Raw genomic sequence first — 19,928 nt, forward strand, 5'->3', positions numbered from 1 at the left:
CACAAATCTTACCGAAACTCCAGTGCATGGTGGATGCCCTGCTCTTTGATGCAGGACTCTTACCGCCTGCACACTCCTGCTGGGAAAGGTGATTACAGAGAAACATTTGTACAGGCATCCAAATCAAGAGACAAATCCCATGGATTTTCTATCTGCTGGCTGAACGCAGGGAAGAAAGGATAGAAAGCATGAAGTTGTCTCTCGTTTTGAAACAGAGAGTGATTTTTTTTGCATGAAGCAGATGGGCTTGAGGTCAATTTTAAAACTTTGTTTCATTTAAAGCACCGAATTTTCATGTCAGGTTTTAAAAGTGTCACTGTGAAACACGGCTCCCTTCCAAAACATCTGAGGTGGAAAATCAAATGGCTTCATTTTGAAAGAGCTGAAACAAATACTTGAGCTCCTCCAACGTATTTTCTTTCTTGCCATGGCTGATTTTTACCCAAATTTATGAATAGTTTGTAACTCCCTGTGAGTTTGCTGTGGGGAAATAATAAAAACACAGATTCATGTGCCCTGAGGCTGCCTTCAGCTAGGAATAACATCACACTAGATGTTGTTAATGTTGATTTAACATGTAACCATGATGACTTGTCAGATCTAAACCAGAATGTCAGGGAATATGAGCTATTTATTTAAGAGCTGGATACAGCAAAATATCTTCAGCCTAAAGTAGTGGCATAAAAAACCCCAAAGTTGCAAGAACTAAACAGAGCTCTTAGACTTAGGAACACTTTGAAAATGAGCTGGGCTAACAGTTGTTGTGTCTTTGGCTTCAAAAGAGTGCTTCATGTGCATGAGCACAGGGAGAAATGGAAATACAAAGTTCCTCCAAAATTACTACACCCTGGGTTATTTGGGAAAGACAGAAAGGCAGAGAGAGGGAAAGAGGGAAAAGGGGAAGGAGGGAAGGAGGGAAGGAGAAAGAGAGAGAAAGTGGGAGAGAAAGAAAGAGGGAGAGAAAGAAAGAGAGAAAGAGAGAAAGAAAGAGAGAAAGAGAGAAAGAGAGAAAGAAAGAGAGAAAGCAGGAAATAGAGAGAAAGAGAGAGAGAAGGGGGAGAAGTAGGGAGAAGGAGAGAGGAGAGAGAGAAATGGAGAAAGAGAAAGAGAAAGAGAAAGAGAAAGAGAAAGAGAAAGAGAAAGAGAAAGAGAAAGAGAAAGAGATAGAAAGAAGGTGAGAGAGAAGGTGAGAGAAGGAGAATGAGAGAGAAGGTGAAAGAGAAAGACAAAGAGGGAGAGAAAGGGAGAGAAAAAGGAGGAAGAAAGAGAGGAAGAGAAAAAGCAAGCAAGCAAGCCAGAACCCATGAAATCGACCCATGCCCTGGAGGGCCGGTCTGTGGTGATATCTCTGTGGAGAAGGGAGTGGGATTTCCACAGAAGGAGACCATTAGTCAATCCTTGGCTTCACATTAGGCCTTTCAATAAAAAAGGGTAAAAGAAAATGAGTTACATGCAAATACCTGCAGGTAATCTATTCAGCATCCTGCAGCTCGGGCTCTGCCAAAAGCTTTAGGGATGAAGGCACATGCTGGAAAGAGAAGCTGTGTTCTCTGAAAATGCAGCTTTTCCTTTTTACTCCCTTCCCAAATTTCCCAGTTAGGGCAGGCTTGTCAAAGCTCACAGAAGACAAGACTTGAAATACCAGTACAGGGTTTCTCTGAACTGGGGACTGAGATCCACTGTCCAAAATAGTGGTGTTAATAAACTAAACATCATACATTCAGTTCTCATTAACAGTTTCTCAGGCAAAGTGACCTTCCCTCACCAGCTAGAATTCTGAGTTTTTCCAGTCATATGTCAAGGTTAAACCTCTGTGTACTGGAAGGACTTGACTTCCCAGAGATATCCTCTACACAAGCAACATTCAAGTCTTAACTCACTGTAATTACCTGTTAATTCATCTGGGGTGTGCCACAGCTTTCTATTAACAACAGGACCTTATTTGCTTTACACTCAGGAAGGGCTCCTTTCATAGAGATTGCTATGTGTTAAATAATTATTGGAGATCCAAAAAAACCCCAAGGGGAAACCTCACAATCTCTTTCAAAAGGTCTTTCCAGAGACTAAGGCACTTCTTTAAACACAGAATGGTGGGGTTGGAAGGGAGCTTTAGAGATCATCCAGTCCAACCCCCCTGCAGAAGCAGGGTCACTTAGATCAGGTCACACAGGAACATGTCCAGGTGGGTCTTGAAGCCCTCCAAGGAAGGAGCCTCCACACCCTCCCTGGGCAGCCTGGGCCAGGGCTCCCTCACCTCACAGGGAAAGAGTTTTTCCTTATGTTTCAATGGAACTTTTTGTGTTCCAGCTCATCCCATCACCCCTTGTCCTGTTGCTAGAACATCCCTCAGAAGATTATCTCAATAGGGTATTCACTTAGAAATCCTTCTAACTGCAAAGTTTGGCAAGGAACAGAAAAGACCTTTTTCTCATGTGAAGAATTTCTGACTCTGTGATTCAGGCCAGAGACAGAGCAAAGAAACACGTCTCCCTGTGCTACAGCCAATGCCCTGGCCAGTGCTTAACCTCAGAGCTGGGATTTCAAAGGCAGTGTTTCTGATTCCTAAGGAATATGAGCAATACATTTCTATTCACTCCTCAAATGAAATCAAAGCACAGACTAATACCATCCACAGGCACATCTCCTCTACCCCCTCTTCAACTCCCCCTGCCCTCTCACTTCCACCTTGGTGTAAGATGGCCTGCATGCTGGACCACGCTCTGCTTACATAAAGTAACAATCCCCACAGAAACACCACCAGTGTTATTCGTAAGAAGCATTTCATTAACTCCCGGTGATTTACAGCCAGAGAGCTGCAATGTGATTCAAGCCTAACAACGTGCATCTTAGATGATTTCTTCTTCATTGTTTGCTTTCGAGAGGCCGCGCTGGGACTATTTACTGAACCACTGCATTGCCTCATAGCCCTGTGTTCTGGGACACACGTCTTGGGGAGGCTGAAACGTTCCCAAGCCTGGCTGCACACATTTCAGAGTCCTTCCTGTAAATGTACATTGGTACAGAGTATTTATTTGACAGCTCTGCTCGTGGTGGAGATGGACTTGTACATTCCTGAGAGGCAGATATTTGGCATGTGAGGGTGCTGGATGTTCATTGTCAGGTGTATTTCTCTCTCCTGCCTTGCTAGAAAAAAAAGAACTGAAATGAAAGGGGATTGTGTTTTGTGATGCTTGAAGGGCAGATTCCTTGAAAGAAAACCTGTGGCACAGAGGCACCTCATACCACAGCAGACAACCAGGCTGTAATTTGACAGGTGCTTTAAGCCCTGTTACACTGGCAGCACCTCTGAAATAAGTTGGTACATGCCATCCCCTCCTGGCATGGCACCCTGGTTTTGACCATGAGATCAAATGGATTGAAGAAATGAGCCAGCTAAACCCAACTTCGTTCAGTGTTAGCTTTTCAGATGGTCCATTTCCCAGCCTAGCTTGCCTCATGGCTGCACACACACTCAGGATACAGGAGAAACAAGGGGATGAAGGGTAGCTAGGACAGCTTCTTTAGGGACACAACCACTTGTGTGCACTTGGTATCTCCTTGATGTCAAGGTCTGAAGAACTACAAGCTTTGGTATCCAGAGTTAGATCCAGTGAAATCCAGAGTTACCATCATGGAGATTTGCAATGCTGTTTAGAGGTCTATGTCCTGCCTAAGGTATCACTTACAGCTACTAGGAATACAATGAGTCTAAGACTTAGATCTGTTCCTCTCCAGGGCCTGGTGCTGCACTGAGGACAGGAAGATCTTTCTGTTTGCCTGGGGTTTTTTTACCAGTAACTGAGTAGAGATCAGTGAGGATGGGAGGTGGCACAGTAATCATCATTCCCTTCAGGCAGGCTAGCTGCTGGGTTCACTGAAGAGGGGTCAAATCTGTGTCTGACCACACAGCACTGGTTGCTCTGGAACATGGAGTCTCTGTTCTCACTCTTAGAATGTGTGAAAACTTCCAAAGTAAACAGGGAAAAAGCACTGTTAAACAGGAATCATGGAATCATGACCATCCCCTGCTTACTAAGGACAATGTGTGATAAAGTCTGGGCAGAATGGGTGAGCAGGTTCTTAAAGAACAACCTGAAATCTGATTTCGCCCTTTTTTAAGGCACTAACAGTCTACAAAAGCATTTGTAGCATTTGCACCATTTTCCAGAGTCTGCAAATCTTGAAGCTAAGCTGGGAAGGCATCACTAGCCTTTGTTGGCCAGGTTTTGAATGGAAGCCCAAACCAAACTGGGTAGCTGTGGAACTTGATTGTGTCAGAGCATAAATGTACTATGTGGGCCATCAAAACAGGTCTGTGGTTGAATCTGAGTTCTGACCACGCTCAAGCTAAATCACCCAGCACTGCCAACACTCAGATGCTGCTGCTAGACTTGTCTGGAGGACAAGGCTTCTTTGCAGCTGGGGTACCTCAAGGATCAGATGGGCACTGAGCAGGGTTTTCATTATGACAGTTATGAACTAAGAACCTAAAGTCCATTCACTTCCTTCTTTGGATCTGTTCTAACTTTAAAAGAACCAAACTACTCTCCCTCTGAATGCAATTCTGTAAGATTCTTAACAGTACTGTCCAGAAGCTGAGGTAGGGTCAAATTGTATTGGTACCAATAGAAAGGTAAGCTTATGGCTGTAAACTTTCTGCCAGCCCAATCAGGCTATTTCCTGCAGTAGATGAGTCCTAACCCTACACTGACAGAAGGGTCTTGGCTTTCTTTTGAAGTTTCCAGTTCAGATTTCCAGGGTCATCAAGAGCTTTTCAGATCCTTGAAGAACAAATCTGGTGTCAACAAAGACTGCCCAGAGAAATCCTGAGAGTTTCAAAGCTCATGGTACCCTGTGCTGTATTTTACCCCTCGATTTTCTCCTTTAGCTAAACTCCTCAGTTATGAAATCAATGCTTTTCCCTTTCCTCTGATTCATTTGTGGCTGACACTATAAACTCACAACACATGGAAACCAGTTAACATATCAACCCCAAGTCAACTCCATGTCACTTAAGCAACTTGGCCCAGTTCAGTATCTCCAATGAATTTCCTTCACCAAACGAGCACAAACACACTGTTCAGCTGAAATCCCAAAGCAGGCCCTGTAAACAGACCGGTGTTGCTGCATTCCCTGGAGTTTGGGGGAATAAGGCTCTTTCAGATGAGCAGCGACTTCCTGACATGACCACGGTTACTGGAGAGCAGCCTGCCACTCTGACATTTAAATCTGAAATCTCATGTACTTAGGTCATAACATAATCACCTCCTCCTCCCTGGCTATTCCAGCTAAACCTCTCCCTTTTACTCATCTCACTGGTAACCGACTTTGTGTTTACAAAGCAATAGTAAACACACTTATCCATTGTCAAGGCAGAAAACAATAAGGAAAAAATCTCCAACACGGGGCCATAGTTTCATCCACTTCTCTCACAAACCAGATATGGATGTCTGAGGCTGCCACAATAATTACCCCGTGGGTAAAACTCTCCCTGAATTCTGAGGTGATTGCTGTGCAGGCAGAGTGCAAGCCCAGGTTCCCTTTGTATGGCCAATGAAGGCAAAATGTTCTGGGAACCTTGTTCTGGCTGCTCTTGCACAGGCCTCGAGTGTGCAGGCAAAGCTCAACCCATTTCACTGCAATGCTTTGCTGCTATACAGCTCCTCCTGCTTCTCTCTCGAAGTAGAAGCCCAGCTGTGCTAAGTGACAAAGTCAGCTCCTGCTGTTTGTCCAACTCATTGGCATACCTTGAATTTCTGGGGATGAATTTCTTTCACAGGCAGTGCTGTTTGACTCCCAACCACACAAAATGCTTTGGCCAATGAGCACCAGCCTGTTTGCAGTTCTGACAGCAACATTTAACAGATTAGTCACTTTAGTTTTAAAGGAAACCTGAAAGCAATATGCTTGCTTTTTTTTCCCCTTGGCCTAGGACACATATTGCCCAGGCCTTGCTCATGACTGCAATGCACATGTGTAAAGAGGGTATTGGAACAGAGAGCAGGTCTAGGATTCAATCAGCTGTATCCAACTGCTTGGTCACAATCTTGGATTCATTGTGTGCTCCTGAGTCCAAGAGCTATTAGAGAAAGATGTGTGTGGTTCTTTCCTTTCACCCACCCATGCTGAAGCAGCCACACTTTGTACCTGCCACCTCACAAGAAGTCCAGTCCATCCCAGCAGTACCATCTGCATGACCATGTGAGTCCTGCCAGCTCTCTCAGGATCCATAAAAGACCCTTTTCTTTAGTCACCTGCAGGAAGAAGGATGCTGCAGTAACCACAGCCTTTTACCCTCCCCTTCAATGAGGAGGCAGTGCTTTCTCTCCCTCACACTGCTCATCCTGGACATCCAAGTGCTTTTTTCCATGAAGCAGCTCTTTCCTGAAATCTCTTTGGAAGACGAGTTCCCGCTGGCTAACACACCACATGTTTGCACCCAGAAGTCACCTAAAACCAGTCTACACTTCATGACTTCTCTAAGCTGAGTCATATCCATGCTAAAAGTCCTCCTGACCTGAGATAGGGGAGCCTCCCCGAGACGATGATGTTCCTCTGAGGTGGTGGGCTGTCCCTGAGATGATGAGGAACGGTGAGGTTCCCCCAGGGTGGTGTGGACCCCCTGAGATGGTGGGGGACCCTCTGGGATGGTGGGGGTCCCCCTGAGATGGTGGGGGTCCCTCTGGGATGGTGGGGGACCCTCTGAGATGGTGGGAGTCCCTCTGGGATGGTGGGGGTCCCTCTGAGGTGGTGGGGGTCTCTCTGGGACGGTGGGGGACCCCCTGAGATGGTAGGGGTCTCTCTGGGATGTTGGGGGACCCTCTGAGATGGTGGAGGTCCCTCTGAGATGGTGGGGGTCTCTCTGCGATGGTGGTGGTCCCCCTGAGATGGTGGGGGTCTCTCTGGGACAGTGGGGGACCCTCTGGGATGGTGGGGGTCCCCCTGGGATGGTGGGTTGCATGGCACTGCTTGCTGCTTGGTTTTCCAGAGGTTTTTAATCCAGAAGTGCCTGTTTTGAATGCAGCATGTCCATCAGCCAACCTGTCACTGAGTGTTTTATGCCTTTTGCCATAACCCGGCAAGGAAGGAAGACCTGTTCCTTAGAGCACAAACATGTCATCACAGGGAACGTGGTTTAAAACCAACAAGAAAGAAACGAAAGGAGGAAATTCACCAGGATTAACTTGAAGACGCCAAGTTCTAGTCACTTTTACTTCACAGAAAAGCCCAACCTAGAAGCCTCCAGCGCAGTTAAGAGCCGGCTGAGAAAGAGGAGAGGAGGGGGCTGAAGCCACGCTGTGGCCCCGCAGGCGCGGCGGCTTTCGCCAGCCCGGCCGCTGGCACCCCTGAGCCGCGGGGCCCGGCGGCGGCGGGGAGCCGGGCGGGGAGGCGGGGGACGCGGGGCGGCAGGGGACGGACACCCGCCGGCCCCTCCTCCGCCCGCGGCCAAGCGAAAGCGAAAGCGGGGCGGCTGGGGAGGCGGCCGGCGGCGGAGAGGGGCTGCGGCAGCGCGGCGGCGAGCGCGGAGCTGCGCGGGACCCGCCGCCCCGGGCACTTCCCAGCGAGCCCGTAAGTGCTGCGAGCCCCGGTTGCCGCCGGGGTCCCGGCCGCTGCCTGCGGCTGCTCGTCCGCGAGGCCCCCGGGCTGCTGCAGCCCTGTCCCCCGGGGCCTCCGCACCGGAGAAGGCGGCTGGGACGCGCTGCCGGGGCCAGCGGGGGCCGCGGGGCTGCTGCAGCTTCCAGCGCGGCCACGAGCCACGGTTGTGGTCCCTCGGACCGCGAGAGAAAGCACGGTGGTGCAGGCGAGGCGGGCCTCTTGGCCGCTGGCCTGGGCAGAAGCCAAGGGAAGGTGCTTTTCGGCTGTGCTGCTTTCGCTTTCCTAGATCAGGAACCTGTACTTGGGTCAATACATTTTGAATCCTTAACATCCCAAGAAGGGATGATTCACCAAATACAACCTCAAGACTCGTTGAATGCAACAGGGACAGTGGTGTCAGGTAAAAACCAAGCTCGGGATTCCCAGGTGAGGGCATCAGAAGTGTTCATGCAGGACTGGCTGCTGCTGCTCCGTGCTTGACAGATGGCCCTACGTAGTAACTGACGTGTGCCTGCCCTGGCATCCACGGGCTACACTTGCTTGGGGACCTCTGTGCCTTAGATTCTGGCTGAATGGCCCATGAACTTGTCTAAATTCCCTTTTATGCACTTCTGCAAAGTGTTGTCAGAAGCCTGAGTTTTACTCAGGGAGATGCCAGAGCCCGAGTTTTGCTTTAGCTGCTGTGTAAGGGAAGTGTTTCTATTTGTGTTAAGCAGGTTCTGTCTCTTAAGCACAGAGCACACAGGATGCTAAGCACGTGTGTAGCATAAAGGTAAGTACCTGAGTTTCAGGAGAGGAATAGTAAAAGCTGTGCAATGCAGAATCCCTCATGTATGTCTCTGGCTTTCATGCTTAGTGAGGAAAGCGGCTTCACATATCCAGTATCTACCACTTCTGCCTATAAACGATACAACATGTATCTTTTCCAAGTCTTTTTGCTCAATACAGCTTCTGGTATTCCTTTCTGCTTTTCTATTCTGCTGCTGCTGCAGCAAAACAAAGCCAATGCACACAAGTTTGTAACGTTTGTTCCTGTTCCCTCAGGTTTCAATGGATGTAACAAGTCCCCCGCTGTCTTTAAAAGATAATGGGTTTGTAAGTATTTCCCCATGTGCTGCCTGGAAAAAACAATCTGTGTTTGATCATAGTATCTCTGACTGAAGGTTTGTGCTGGGGCAGTGCTTCTGAGGCTTCTTGTCTCACCTTCTTACATCTTTTAATACTTGGACTGGAACATAAAAAGTTCCATTGAAATAGAAGGGAAAACTGATTCAGTGTGAGGTGAGGGAGCCCTGGCCCAGGCTGCCCAGGGAGGGTGTGGAGGCTCCTTCCTTGGAGCTCTTCAACACCCAGCTGGACACATTCCTGTGTGACCTGATCTAAGTGACCCTGCTTCTGCAGGGGGGTTGGACTGGATGATCTCTAAAGGTCCCTTCCAACCCTACCATTCTATGATGATTCTATGACATTCCTCATTGCTCCCTCCTGTTCCCACAGGGAAAGTCCCCTTCCTGTTTGAATGTTCCTGTCCTACCTCATCTGTCTCTGTGGAGGATTGATAGGGGAATTTCCTTTTTCCTGGTGCCTCCCTCCCTTCAGATGCTGCAGTGCAGCAAGTAGTCTGGATGGGGCTTTCCCTGGGATTTCTTGCATTGTCTGTGTTATATGTTAGAGCAGCTTCCAGCTGTGGCACGTGCATCCTTCTGCTCCCCTGCACTCAGAGCCTTTAGCAATGCAAAGTCTTTTGCTGGATTTAAGTTACATACAGATGGGGATTTCCCTGTTGCTTAAGAACTGGGCAAAGTAGTGGGGAAAAAAAACATATTGTTTTTAGGAAATACCCAACATTACCAAGAGAACTGACAAGATTATCTAATGTAGACCTCTTCCATGCCTCAGTTTCACAGTTCAAGTTTGATGTAATGCTCAGTAAAAGGGAGAGATTGTTTCAACAGGTCTCTCTGGATTTTTTTCCCCCCTTTTCTGCAGAATACTGCAGCCATAGAAACAAAACTGAACAGAGAAGATTTTCTCTCTTCTTGGCCTTCATCCAGTTAGAGTTTTCCTGTGCCTGTGCCTTTTCTTCTGCCCTGCAGTACCGAACTTCTGAAATGCTTTTTGTCACCTTCCTCCTGCTTGGTGTTACTTTTTATTATCCAGTCTCCTGAGTTTGGAAGCACCTGTTTTCATTTTTTTTCATTAAGCCTACATATCTTCTATGCTTTCTCTTAGAAGAACTGTTGAGAGAGAAACACTTGTGGGTTTGGAGGCTTAGTTCCCTGTGGAAGAACATGGAGACAAGTCACTTTCATCATTTATCCCAACAGAAGCCTGTGAATGTTTTCAGTTGGGTAGTTGGCAAATAATGGTTACTGACCAGGATCCATTTCCTTACATTTTTTGTCCTGTCCAGCCATTAGAATCATAGAATGGTAGGGGTTGGAAGGGACCTTTAGAGATGATCTAGTCCAACCCCCCTGCAGAAGCAGGGTCACCTAGATCAGGTCACCTAGCTCAATGGTTTGGCCCAAGTGTCTGAGTGCATGTTTTTGGGAAGAATTAGGTGATACATGCTATCCTCTGGTGTGTAGATAGGAGGAAGATGTGATTATGAAGTATAATCAGTCCCTGCAGATGCTTGACTCACCACACACTTTGCCTGCCTAACTGGAGAAGAACAGCAAATGGGCACACAGGCAAAATGGACTAGACTGTCATTAATGGATGTACATTGAAACTAGTGTGGCAAAATGCTTAATGCAGATGCAGGGGAGGGTATTTTTCTTTGCTTTGAAGACTCATTTGAATTGTTTGGTGTGTCTCAGTTATTGACTAATGGAGGGTAAGACCTGCATGTGCCTCTTCTTTCTTCTCCAGACTATGACAAGCCCTGACACTTCGGACAAATCAAAAGAGGACATGGAAGGGCTCAGAGATGAACTGAAGGAATGGAAGGCAAGTTCTATAAACCACATGGAATCATGGAATGAGCTGAAAGATACTTGGAAGAAAAACCTATTTCACTGTGAGGTGAGGGAGCCCTGGCCCAGGCTGCCCAGAAGGGGTGTGGAGGCTCCTTCCTTGGAGGGCTTCAAGACGCGCCTGGACACGTTCCTGTGTGACCTGATCTAAGTGAACCTGCTTCTGCAGGGGGGTTGGACTGGATGATCTCTAAAGCTCCCTTCCAATCCCTACCATTCCATGATTCTATGATTCTATGACCTTTAGTCTGTGCTTCTAAAAACAAACCAGCTCCCTCAATCACAGCATGTTTGTCATGCTTGTTCTCTGTTCTTCCATGAAACATGGTTGTGTTGATCTCAGTGGTAACTACATTTGTAAGTCTTAAGGCAAATATTTATTCCAAGTGTTTTGAATAAATAAATACGGAGCCTTTGCTGAGGGTTTGTTTGTTCCTGTGGAAGAAGTAAATAGTAAAATATTTTTCTTTTTACTCTCCAGGAACGAGTTGAAAAAGCTGAAAAAGAAAAAGCTGGCCTTCTCCTCTGTAAATTAAGTGCTGTTGAAGAGTCTGTGAGAGCACAGGAGGAGCTGATGAAGCTGAAGAACTTAAAAGAGAAACAGTATAAGGACATTGTTATGTCTAGGGAAACCCGTGAGGTATGGAGAAGGCTTACTCATAGCTGTCAGTATTTGATTACAGAAATTAAGAGGAGTATTCCCTTTGCAGCTTCAATGGCCTTGCAGACTTTTCAACTGGTTTGCAGACTGTATGACTAGAATGTTCTGCACACAGTTTTTCAGTGGCAGACTGAGAGCCAGTGCAGTAAAATAAGTCTTACACCAGTGTCGAAAGAGTGAAGGCAAATTTCATACTTGTTTTGTGTAGAAGATGAAGACCGATAGAAACAGTCTTCCTCTTCCAAACCAGCCTTCCCCTTCCAAACCAGCCTTCCACTTCCAAACCAGCCTTCCTCTTCCAAACAAGATTCTCCTCTAACAGATGAGTTTTGGTTTTGTGTGATACAGATAAAATTGAATGGGTCAATTCCAGTGCTTTGTCAGTTCCCAGCCTGTCTTGTAAGACCTTGTGTGCCAGGAGGTTGGGACATCCCTTTTTTCTATAGTAGCTACAACAGGACAAGGGGTGATGGGTTGAAGCTGGAACACAAAAAGTTCCACTTAATATAAGAAAAAGCTATTTCACTGTGAGGTGAGGGAGCCCTGGCTGTCAGGGAAGGTGTGGAAGTCTCCTTCCTTGGAGGTCTTCAAGACCCACCTGGACACGTTCCTATGTGACCTGATCTAGGTGACCCTGCTTCTGCAGGGAGGTTGGACTAGATGATCTCTAAAGGTCCATTCCATTCCATTCCATTCCATTCCACTCCATTCCATTCCATTCCATTCCATTCCATTCCATTCCATTAAGTGACAATGAGCTGGGCAAGAGCCAGGACCTGTTTGAAGAGGGCTCTTCTTTCTAGAACTAATTGGTTCATTGGATGGCTGGAGCTGACTGCACCTGCTGTGTTTCCTTCTCATTTCTGTCCACAAAGTGCTGGATTTAGTTAGGTGGGCTTTATGCCCATTTAGGATTCAGGGGAAATACATAGCAGATGGGAGGTAGAAGAGGTATTCCCTCTCTCTTGCTGAAGAAGTATTAAGAGGGAAGAGTAGCAGTGTGTCAGAAACTGTCCTCACCTGGTAAACCTTTCAGAGGAGAGAATACCAGTTACTAAGGTATTACATGGTACAAAACATTAAATGATGGTGTGTTGACATGTACACATAAGGCCAGAGCCTAAGGAACTGGCAGCACTGTGCAATTTGTGGGTCACTAACACCTCTCTTCAACAACCCTCTTCCTCTAACCCACTTTGGCTGAAGCTGCTCCGTGCTGAGTGAATTTTGTGGATAAAGCTATGCAAAAAGTGTGTTGTGCTTGTCTGTCATGGACAACAATTTCATGTTGAAATACTTTTGAATGTCCATAGATTTTGCTGAAACACACTTTTGTGTTTAATTTTGCACTTTGTATCTCTGGGGCCCTAGGGAGAACTCTATGTTCTAATCAAAGAAAACGCTGACCTGAAGAGAGAGATTGAGAAGCTCAAAGAAGACCTTGCAAAACGAAGTTCGTGGCTCCTGTGGGATGGTCAGGTAAGCCCTGAAATGTTTAGCAATTTGTCTTGTGAAAGGGCAGGTTTTTGTTTTGTCAGTTCTAGTGCATTAGGGCCAGCTGTTCAGCATTTGAACCTCTGCTGGTTGCAGTGTAAAACACAGCTTGGGAGTTTCCCTTATGTTACCTGACAAGGTAATGTGAAGCAGGCTAAGGATATGGGAAGGGATACAAGTGTGTGAGATAGTGCAAACATGAGAGGAATGAAGAGAAGTAGAAAGATATTAAATGGAAGACACTGGAATAAAAAAAGGACATTTTTAAGTACTCTCCTATTTCTTGGGGAAGAGGATGGAAGAAAGGGAGTAAGGCCATTATATGGCAAAAGTAACATTTATTTTGGCCTGCATTGAGCTTGATTATAGTCTTCCTCCTGCTCCTCCAAATCAGAAGTAACTCCATTTGCAGCCAGATAAATAGTACTGATCATTAATAGATTTAAACTCAGGATCCAAAGGGTCTTTTGGTGAAACTGCTGCAGATTCTGAGGTGTTCATAAACATGTCTTGTGGAGATGTCAGCTTTTGAAAACCTGCTTTCATTCTAAAATGGATCAAACTCACCTGTTTGGGGGAATTCGCAGTAAAATGAAAACTGGTTGTTTTTTGTTTATATACAGCTTGAAACTCCACCCAGGTGTTACCTTGTTTAATGCTAACAATGTTACAGGATTAGCTTTAGCTTTCTAAATCACATGTCTTAACTTTAGCAGATGTGGGCTGAGTCCAGCCTCCTAAATTCCCTATGTGGTCATTGGACAGGGCAAGGCACCTCTAGAAGGAGGTTCAGTGTAAGCAAGAGCCTACAGCCAGAGTTTGAATTCTCTTTAGGAAGAGTGTGTCTCTCTCCATGGGCTATGGAGGGAATGGAAAGAGAACAGGCTCATAGATAAGGTGCTAGCTTTGAAGATAGGTGGCAGGATGCTTGAATTACTCTGGCTATTTTATCTTAACAAACAGTATTTTTCTTCTACACGGGGTTTGACTTTGAAATAGTTACGTAAAGCGGAAAAGAGAGTTATCTGAAACTCCCTCCAGGAGATCAAAGCAGCCTTTCCTGACCAACCATTTTGATGAACAGTTTTAAGCTATCCTAGTTATAAAACACTTGGCTCTTTTCATCTATTTCACTCACACAAGGCTGTTTATGAGCAGACTTCCTTCTGTGGAGCGCTGATGCAATTAGGCAACAACAAGTGGCAACACAAGTGACTCTGATACTTGCACTCTGCCTGTTACCAAAAGTATTCTGCTTCTGCAGGTGGAAATCCCACTGGACTCCAATTGAACTTTTACTGTGTAAGGTCAAGTTTAAGTTTAAAGTTAATCAAGGGGGACACACACACATAAGTACAACGAGTCTGTTTAGTTCCAAGAGGTTTTTACCAGTTTCACCAGCCGTGGCTTCAATCTGCTGGACTGCAACACTGAAAAGAAAAGCCAACCCAAAATCCATGGAGCGGTTCAGGGAAAGATTACTGCTCGTTTTTCTGTTCTGCAGTGAATTACAGAGATGATTTTTGTTTTGTCTTCCTATCTCGATTCAATAGATTAAAAAAAAGGTATCAGAAATGAAACTGAAGTTCACTCACATGGAAGACGTGAGGGATTGTCTCGGTATGAATACTCAGTGTGTTTTTGATGTAGCTACAAAAATCCCATTCAGGCTGAATAAAAACCAGGCACTGCTGACTTTTGAAGATGAAGAAGGTATGATGCATGTATTCAGTAGAAAAGTATTCTCTCTGATGTCTTTCATTGCCAAAGGGTAAAAGTTTTACGTAAGCGTTTGGGGGGGACAAAAATAATCAACAGCAGCCAAAGAACAAACCCACAGAGGATCTTTCACTGTTATGATACCAATCAGGAGAAAAAAGAATGGTGCAAGCACTCTGCATGTTTTTGTTGGATTACCAGATTCCTACGCTCAGCTAACACAAACAAGACTTGCTGTTTGAAGTTGGGAGTGTGTTTCTACCTCACAGAGTGTTGTCAAGAACGACTCAAAATGTTTTGATGGCAGGATGTGATGATTGTTTTTCACTGTGGGCAGTACCTTATTCTGACAGCAGTTAACGTTGGTTCGGTCTACACATCAGAGCACGGGTAGATCTGAGGCGAGGGGAGGGATGGTGCAGTCTGTAACTTGCCTGCTTCCCACTGAGATGCTGTTTGGACAGCCTGGTGCCTGCTGGAAGGAGCCTACCAGCAGTGTGGCTGGGCCTGCTTGGTGGGGAGCTTGGTTGTGCAAGTGTAGTCCACATACAAAGCTGGAGTCCAATTCAGTCCTTTCAGTCTGACATTGCTAATGGTAGTGACGTGGTTTTCATCCAAGGATGCTGTAAAAGAAAAGCCAGAAGGCTAGTATTAATATTTGAAACTGTGAGAGCATCTTTGGACACCATAAAGATTCTACTGTACTACTCCCAAGATAATATATGTTACCTGTTGCCTATAACCAGTGAGATTTAATGGAAATAAGACATGCCTGCAGACATGGGTTGTGGGATCTGGTTGCCTAACTGCTGTTTCTTCTTTATTGAGGCAAAAGGGGATTTTGCTTAAGACACCAGGGAATAGTTTTGGGTTTATAGTGATTAAACAAAGCTTTTCATCTCTAAACACCTGTGATTTGTTTTTTAGTTGCCCAGAGGCTGCTAACAATGGGTAAGCATACTGTGAACCTGGACAACAAAGTATCAGAAGTGAGAGTGAAGCCTTTTACCCTTGAAATGGGAATCAAATTTAAGGTAATCAACTGAAACACGAAACTATACAAACTCACAGTACTTAAAAAAGCTTTAGGTTCTGGTTTTGGGGGCGTTTTCAGTCACAAATGATTATTATTTTAGCTCCATGTCACAGTTTCTGGAAAGAAGATCAACGTGTCTGAGGTACCTGAGCTACCCATTCCTGAAGACTGGATGAGAGACAAGTTAGAGCTGAATTTCTACAAATGTGAACAGGGAGGAGGAGGAGAAGTAGAAAATGTCAGCTATGACAAGCAGTCTAGGACAGCTGTTATTACGTTCCTCAGACCTGGAGGTATAGTATGTGGTGTTTTGTTAGCTAGTTGTACAGGCCACATCATCCACCCTGTGTTACATTCTGTGTTGACCACTGAATGTAGCAAACTCTTTCCCCAAGAGTTAAGTAGATGAGGGAGAGAGGTGGGTTCACCCACACATCTGTAAGTAAAGCAGTATTTCATCATATTCCTTTCTAATCAAAGCCAGGGAGCTGCTGGAGTCACCATCCCTGGAAGGGTTTCAGAGCTGGGTGGATGTTGCACTGAGGGCAATGGGCTGGTGGGTGATGGGGCTGGGACAGAGGCTGCACTCCATGGGCTGAAAGGGCTCTGCCAGCTGAAACCATTCCATGATAGGCAATTTGTGAGCTTGCTTGCTTGCTTTTCCTTTTGTCAAGAACCAATGTTCTCCTTGCGTTGCTAAACACTTACACTGCAAGAAGAAAATGAGGAAAATGTGTTTGACTTGTAGCTCTTGTTCCACGACAATGAAGTTAGACAGGCATTCCCATTGCCCAGCAGGATGAAATGCTGTGGAGATCAGTGGAGCCACGTCCATTCAGAGCAGCTGGTTTAGATTGCTTTCAGCAACTTTTGTGGCTATTTAATAATTCAGCTGTTTTGGAAATGCCAAATGAACTTTTTGTTTTGGCATGTGAAGAACCTACAAGTGTGCTACCATACATCAGTTTCTCAGTGTCTGGAAGATGAGCCTGCTCTTTGATACGATTACAAAATGCATTTTGGATCATATTACTCTTATTCCCCTTTTTCTCTTTGTCCGTTACAGCAACCAGGAGCTTTGTGAGATGCACTAAATATCCTTTCTCTGTAAATGGAAGGTGCTGTAGGCTTTCTGTTTCTCCAAACACCACTGTATACTTGGAAAAGTTTCAGGTAAAAGGATCTAACCCCTACCTAGATGTGTGGGAAATGGGAGATACAGGCAAAAATTGTTGTTCTGAGGACTGCAGAAGCTTTTGTGTCATCCACTTTGTGAAACTTAACAGCAAGTGTGAGTCTGCAACGTGCTGCTCTGCTGGTAATCTTGTTTTTTGCAGTGTGAAAGTGGTAATTTATTTTAAAAGGGTGTGCATGTGTTTCCCAGATCAAATGATATCCTCACTTACCAATGCCTGTGCTAGACAGGAGGCAGACACCCATTTGTTTATGAAGTGAAGGAGGTTAATAGTAAACACAACAACGTTTTCCCAAGTCCCAGAGCAGTGTCATATTCATCCCTTAGTGAGAGGCCTCGTTGATAGACTCAGCAGAGACCCTTCTCGTCCTGGGAAGCGTTTCCTCATTCATTTCATTTTTCATTTACTCATTCAGCCCAGATAATGATCTCTTTTTATGGGGCACGAGTCTGCTTGCTCATCATAATCTCACTGAAATTGTCTCTCCTGCTTGGTATGAATAGATTGGAATCAAGTCAGTATTGTGTATATAATCAGGCCTTTTATAATTAAGGCATTGGCGAGAGTGTGTGCGTTCAGGAGATGCCACAGAATTCTTTGCAGGTGTCTTATCATGTATTGGCATGGAATTTTATGGAGTGATGCTGGCTAGAGTCCAGCAAATCCAGTGTGTGTCTGTGTGTTAAGGAATGTAGGACACACTAGATGAGGAGGCTAGGGGCAATACGTTGCTGGTCGAACTCAGTGTATGAGAGAATTCCAAAACCCTGCTGTTTTCAGAGACAGAAACATGATGCCACACTGCCCAGAGTCTTCAAATGTAATCAGAGACCCTACCCATCCCTGAGCAAGGACATCTTTATTTCCAGTACCTGCCAGTTCCTTTCAGTGGAGCGTGCCAGAGCTGATGTTCAATCTAAGTTTGTTTTTCTTTCCTCAACAGCTCTACAGTGGGGTTTCTAAGAAGACCATTCTGCTGAAAGTCATGCCAGAGGTGGAAGATGATGAGGAAAGCCTGCAGGACATGATTGAAATCCATTTTCAAAAGCCTAGCAATAGTGGTGGGGAAATAGAGAAGATCAAGTATGTGTCGAATGAAGCAACGTGGGTTTGTTTTGAGGAGGATACTTAGAAGGGTGTATAGGAAATGATGGATGGGACTCCTGAATGGCTGAGGCTTTGCCTCATCAGGGACATGGGGGGTTATGTGCTCTAAGGGTCTGAAATTGATACTTGAAAAAGAGGAACTACCAATTTGGGTAACAGCACAAGACTTAGCATAGAGATTCAGTAAAGCTCACTGCTTAGTGTCCCAAAGGTTCCTGATTAATGTTGTAGAAGCACTTGGAACCAGCACTTGCAACTTAGAATCTGACATTCTCTCTGCAAACTCAGATTCTGTAGCTGCCTTGGAAATTTTAGGTAGGTCACATACTCGAGAGTGGGGTTAATCTACTCCTTCTTCCACTTTGGTTATAAAAGCCATATGTAATCCCAACCAAAAGCATCCCCACAGAGCTGCTTTTTAAAGTGCCTTAGCTGCAGAGGGTAGCTCTGACAGAGCTCCAGTCCTGCTGAGGCTGCTGTGTGCCACCCTAACTCAGGAACCTGGAAGCAGTTCTCCTGTAATTCCATGAAATCCACATGATCAAATTAGTGATAATTTAAAAAGGGAGAGTGCAAAGCCACCACGGATTAACTCAAGAAGTAACCTGAGAAGAAACAACCACAGCAGCAGCAGTGCTTTTAGCTGTCCAAACTCCTGGGACCTGATGCAAATTCTGCTGAGCTTCTCAGTTAATTGCTTAACTGCTTCATTGTTTGTTCTATGATTACATTTCTCCCCCTTTCTGTCCATGATTTTGCTTCCTTTAGAATATTACAGTTAAGAAGTGATGTAATTCTTTAGCTAACACAGATTGCTTTGTGACAACGCTGGAGAAACAGTCTGCTGGTGAATGCTGTGTCTGAGGTATCTGTTCTGGTGTGTGTAGCTGGCCAGGCTGGCTCTGGGGGGTGTCACTTGCAGAAAGGCATACACAATTTAGGGCAAATTGATTTGTCCAGTGTGGTCAACTCTCCTCTTTTGCTTCCAGTCCTCATTCTAAAAAGTCTTTGGAATAGAATGGAAGTGGAAAGTCAGAGAGGGATTTCTTTTCCAAGGAGGAATGTTTTCCTCTGTTCCTGCTCTGGTCCTTTTTATTTGCCACCCTTGAGGGCTGAGATGGTTTGGCAACAATAATAACTTCAAAGTGGTGTGTGTCTAACTTTGAAAATAGCTTGTTCTCACAGTATTTGACATCTTGGCTGAAACCAGGGCAGATACACGTGGCTGCAGCACCTCTTACTGTTTAGTGCATGCAAAGGCATGGATGGACTGCCTGACACAATTTTTTGTAGTAGTACTGGAGTGTTTATGGAGATTGCATACTTTTGCATTTTGCCTTAAGATATTGGTAATTTCAGATGCCTTAAAAAGAAAGGAGGGAAAAACCTGATGAAGGAATTTTAGCTGTACCTCACTGATGAATGCTGAGAAGAAAATCCTTAAGGAAAAGGCTGAAGTTTAAAATCCTTGAAAGATATCTCTGTGTGTTTGTGAGAGGCTGCAGGTTTTAAGTACACAAAATCAAGATGAGTTTTGAAGTAGCATTTTAAGACAATCAGTATTTGTATATGTCTCTGTCTTCTCTCTGATGTTTATGCTGTTTAAATTTTAAAGCGACAGCGGTGCCATATAAACGCTGGAAAACTCTTAACTATCCAAAACAAGAATATGTGACATTTCTATTATATATCAATATCCTTTCTTCTACCTAGAGTGAAGTTATTTTTGATTGGGAGTCAGAAGAAGAGCAGTGGCTTTTTTATACCCATACCCCTGCCATTGTGGGTCTGCCGACGTGCCGGCACGGCTGTACGTGTTCCGTGCAGCCTTTGGGTCACCGTGTCCATGTCCCTGCCCTGCCACAGCATGTGCAGCCTGGCTGAGGGGATGCACGAAGGAGCAGCTGGCAGTGGTGGGAGCAATCGTAGAATTGTTTGCCTGGAAAAGACCTTGAAGCTCCTGGAGTCTAAGCCCTTCCCTCACCTTGCCAAGCCCACGACTGAGCCACGGCCCTCAGCACCTCAGCTCCACGGCTTTGGGATCCCTCCAGGGCTGGGCACTGCCCCAGCTCCCTGGGCAGCCTGGCACAGGGGCTGACACCCCTCTCAGGGAAACAGTTCTGCCTCAGCTCCAGCCT

General features: G+C 45.5%; 1 protein-coding gene across 2 annotated transcripts; it reads left to right on the forward strand.

The window, feature by feature from the left end:
* The first annotated feature begins 7,453 nt into the window (after window positions 1-7,453).
* On the forward strand, window positions 7,454-19,498 carry NMI (N-myc and STAT interactor). Of its 2 annotated transcripts, XM_062004908.1 has the most exons (11): window positions 7,454-7,569; window positions 8,313-8,368; window positions 8,641-8,691; window positions 10,474-10,626; window positions 11,059-11,217; window positions 12,610-12,717; window positions 14,286-14,445; window positions 15,379-15,485; window positions 15,588-15,780; window positions 16,554-16,660; window positions 17,627-19,498. In XM_062004908.1, the coding sequence occupies exons 3-11, from the start codon at window positions 8,647-8,649 to the stop codon at window positions 17,813-17,815; spliced, it is 1,221 nt and encodes a 406-aa protein (XP_061860892.1). In that variant the 5' UTR covers window positions 7,454-7,569; window positions 8,313-8,368; window positions 8,641-8,646; the 3' UTR covers window positions 17,816-19,498. The 2 variants fall into 2 exon arrangements, with proteins under 2 accessions (XP_061860892.1, XP_061860893.1); XM_062004909.1 differs by lacking the exon at window positions 8,313-8,368 and having other exon boundaries at window positions 10,474-10,551.
* Window positions 19,499-19,928: the final 430 nt, after the last annotated feature.

This window comes from Colius striatus, chromosome 11, assembly GCF_028858725.1.
Source record: "Colius striatus isolate bColStr4 chromosome 11, bColStr4.1.hap1, whole genome shotgun sequence".
NCBI lineage: Eukaryota > Metazoa > Chordata > Aves > Coliiformes > Coliidae > Colius > Colius striatus.

Excerpts from the sequence above, each read along its gene's own strand:
- NMI (XM_062004908.1), top strand. The coding sequence starts at position 8,647 with ATGGATGTAACAAGTCCCCCGCTGTCTTTAAAAGATAATGGGTTT. Across the intron at positions 10,627-11,058 it reads AAAACCTATTTCACTGTGAG|GAACGAGTTGAAAAAGCTGA; the intron begins GTGAGGGAGCCC and ends TTTACTCTCCAG. Across the intron at positions 12,718-14,285 it reads GGCTCCTGTGGGATGGTCAG|ATTAAAAAAAAGGTATCAGA; the intron begins GTAAGCCCTGAA and ends TCGATTCAATAG.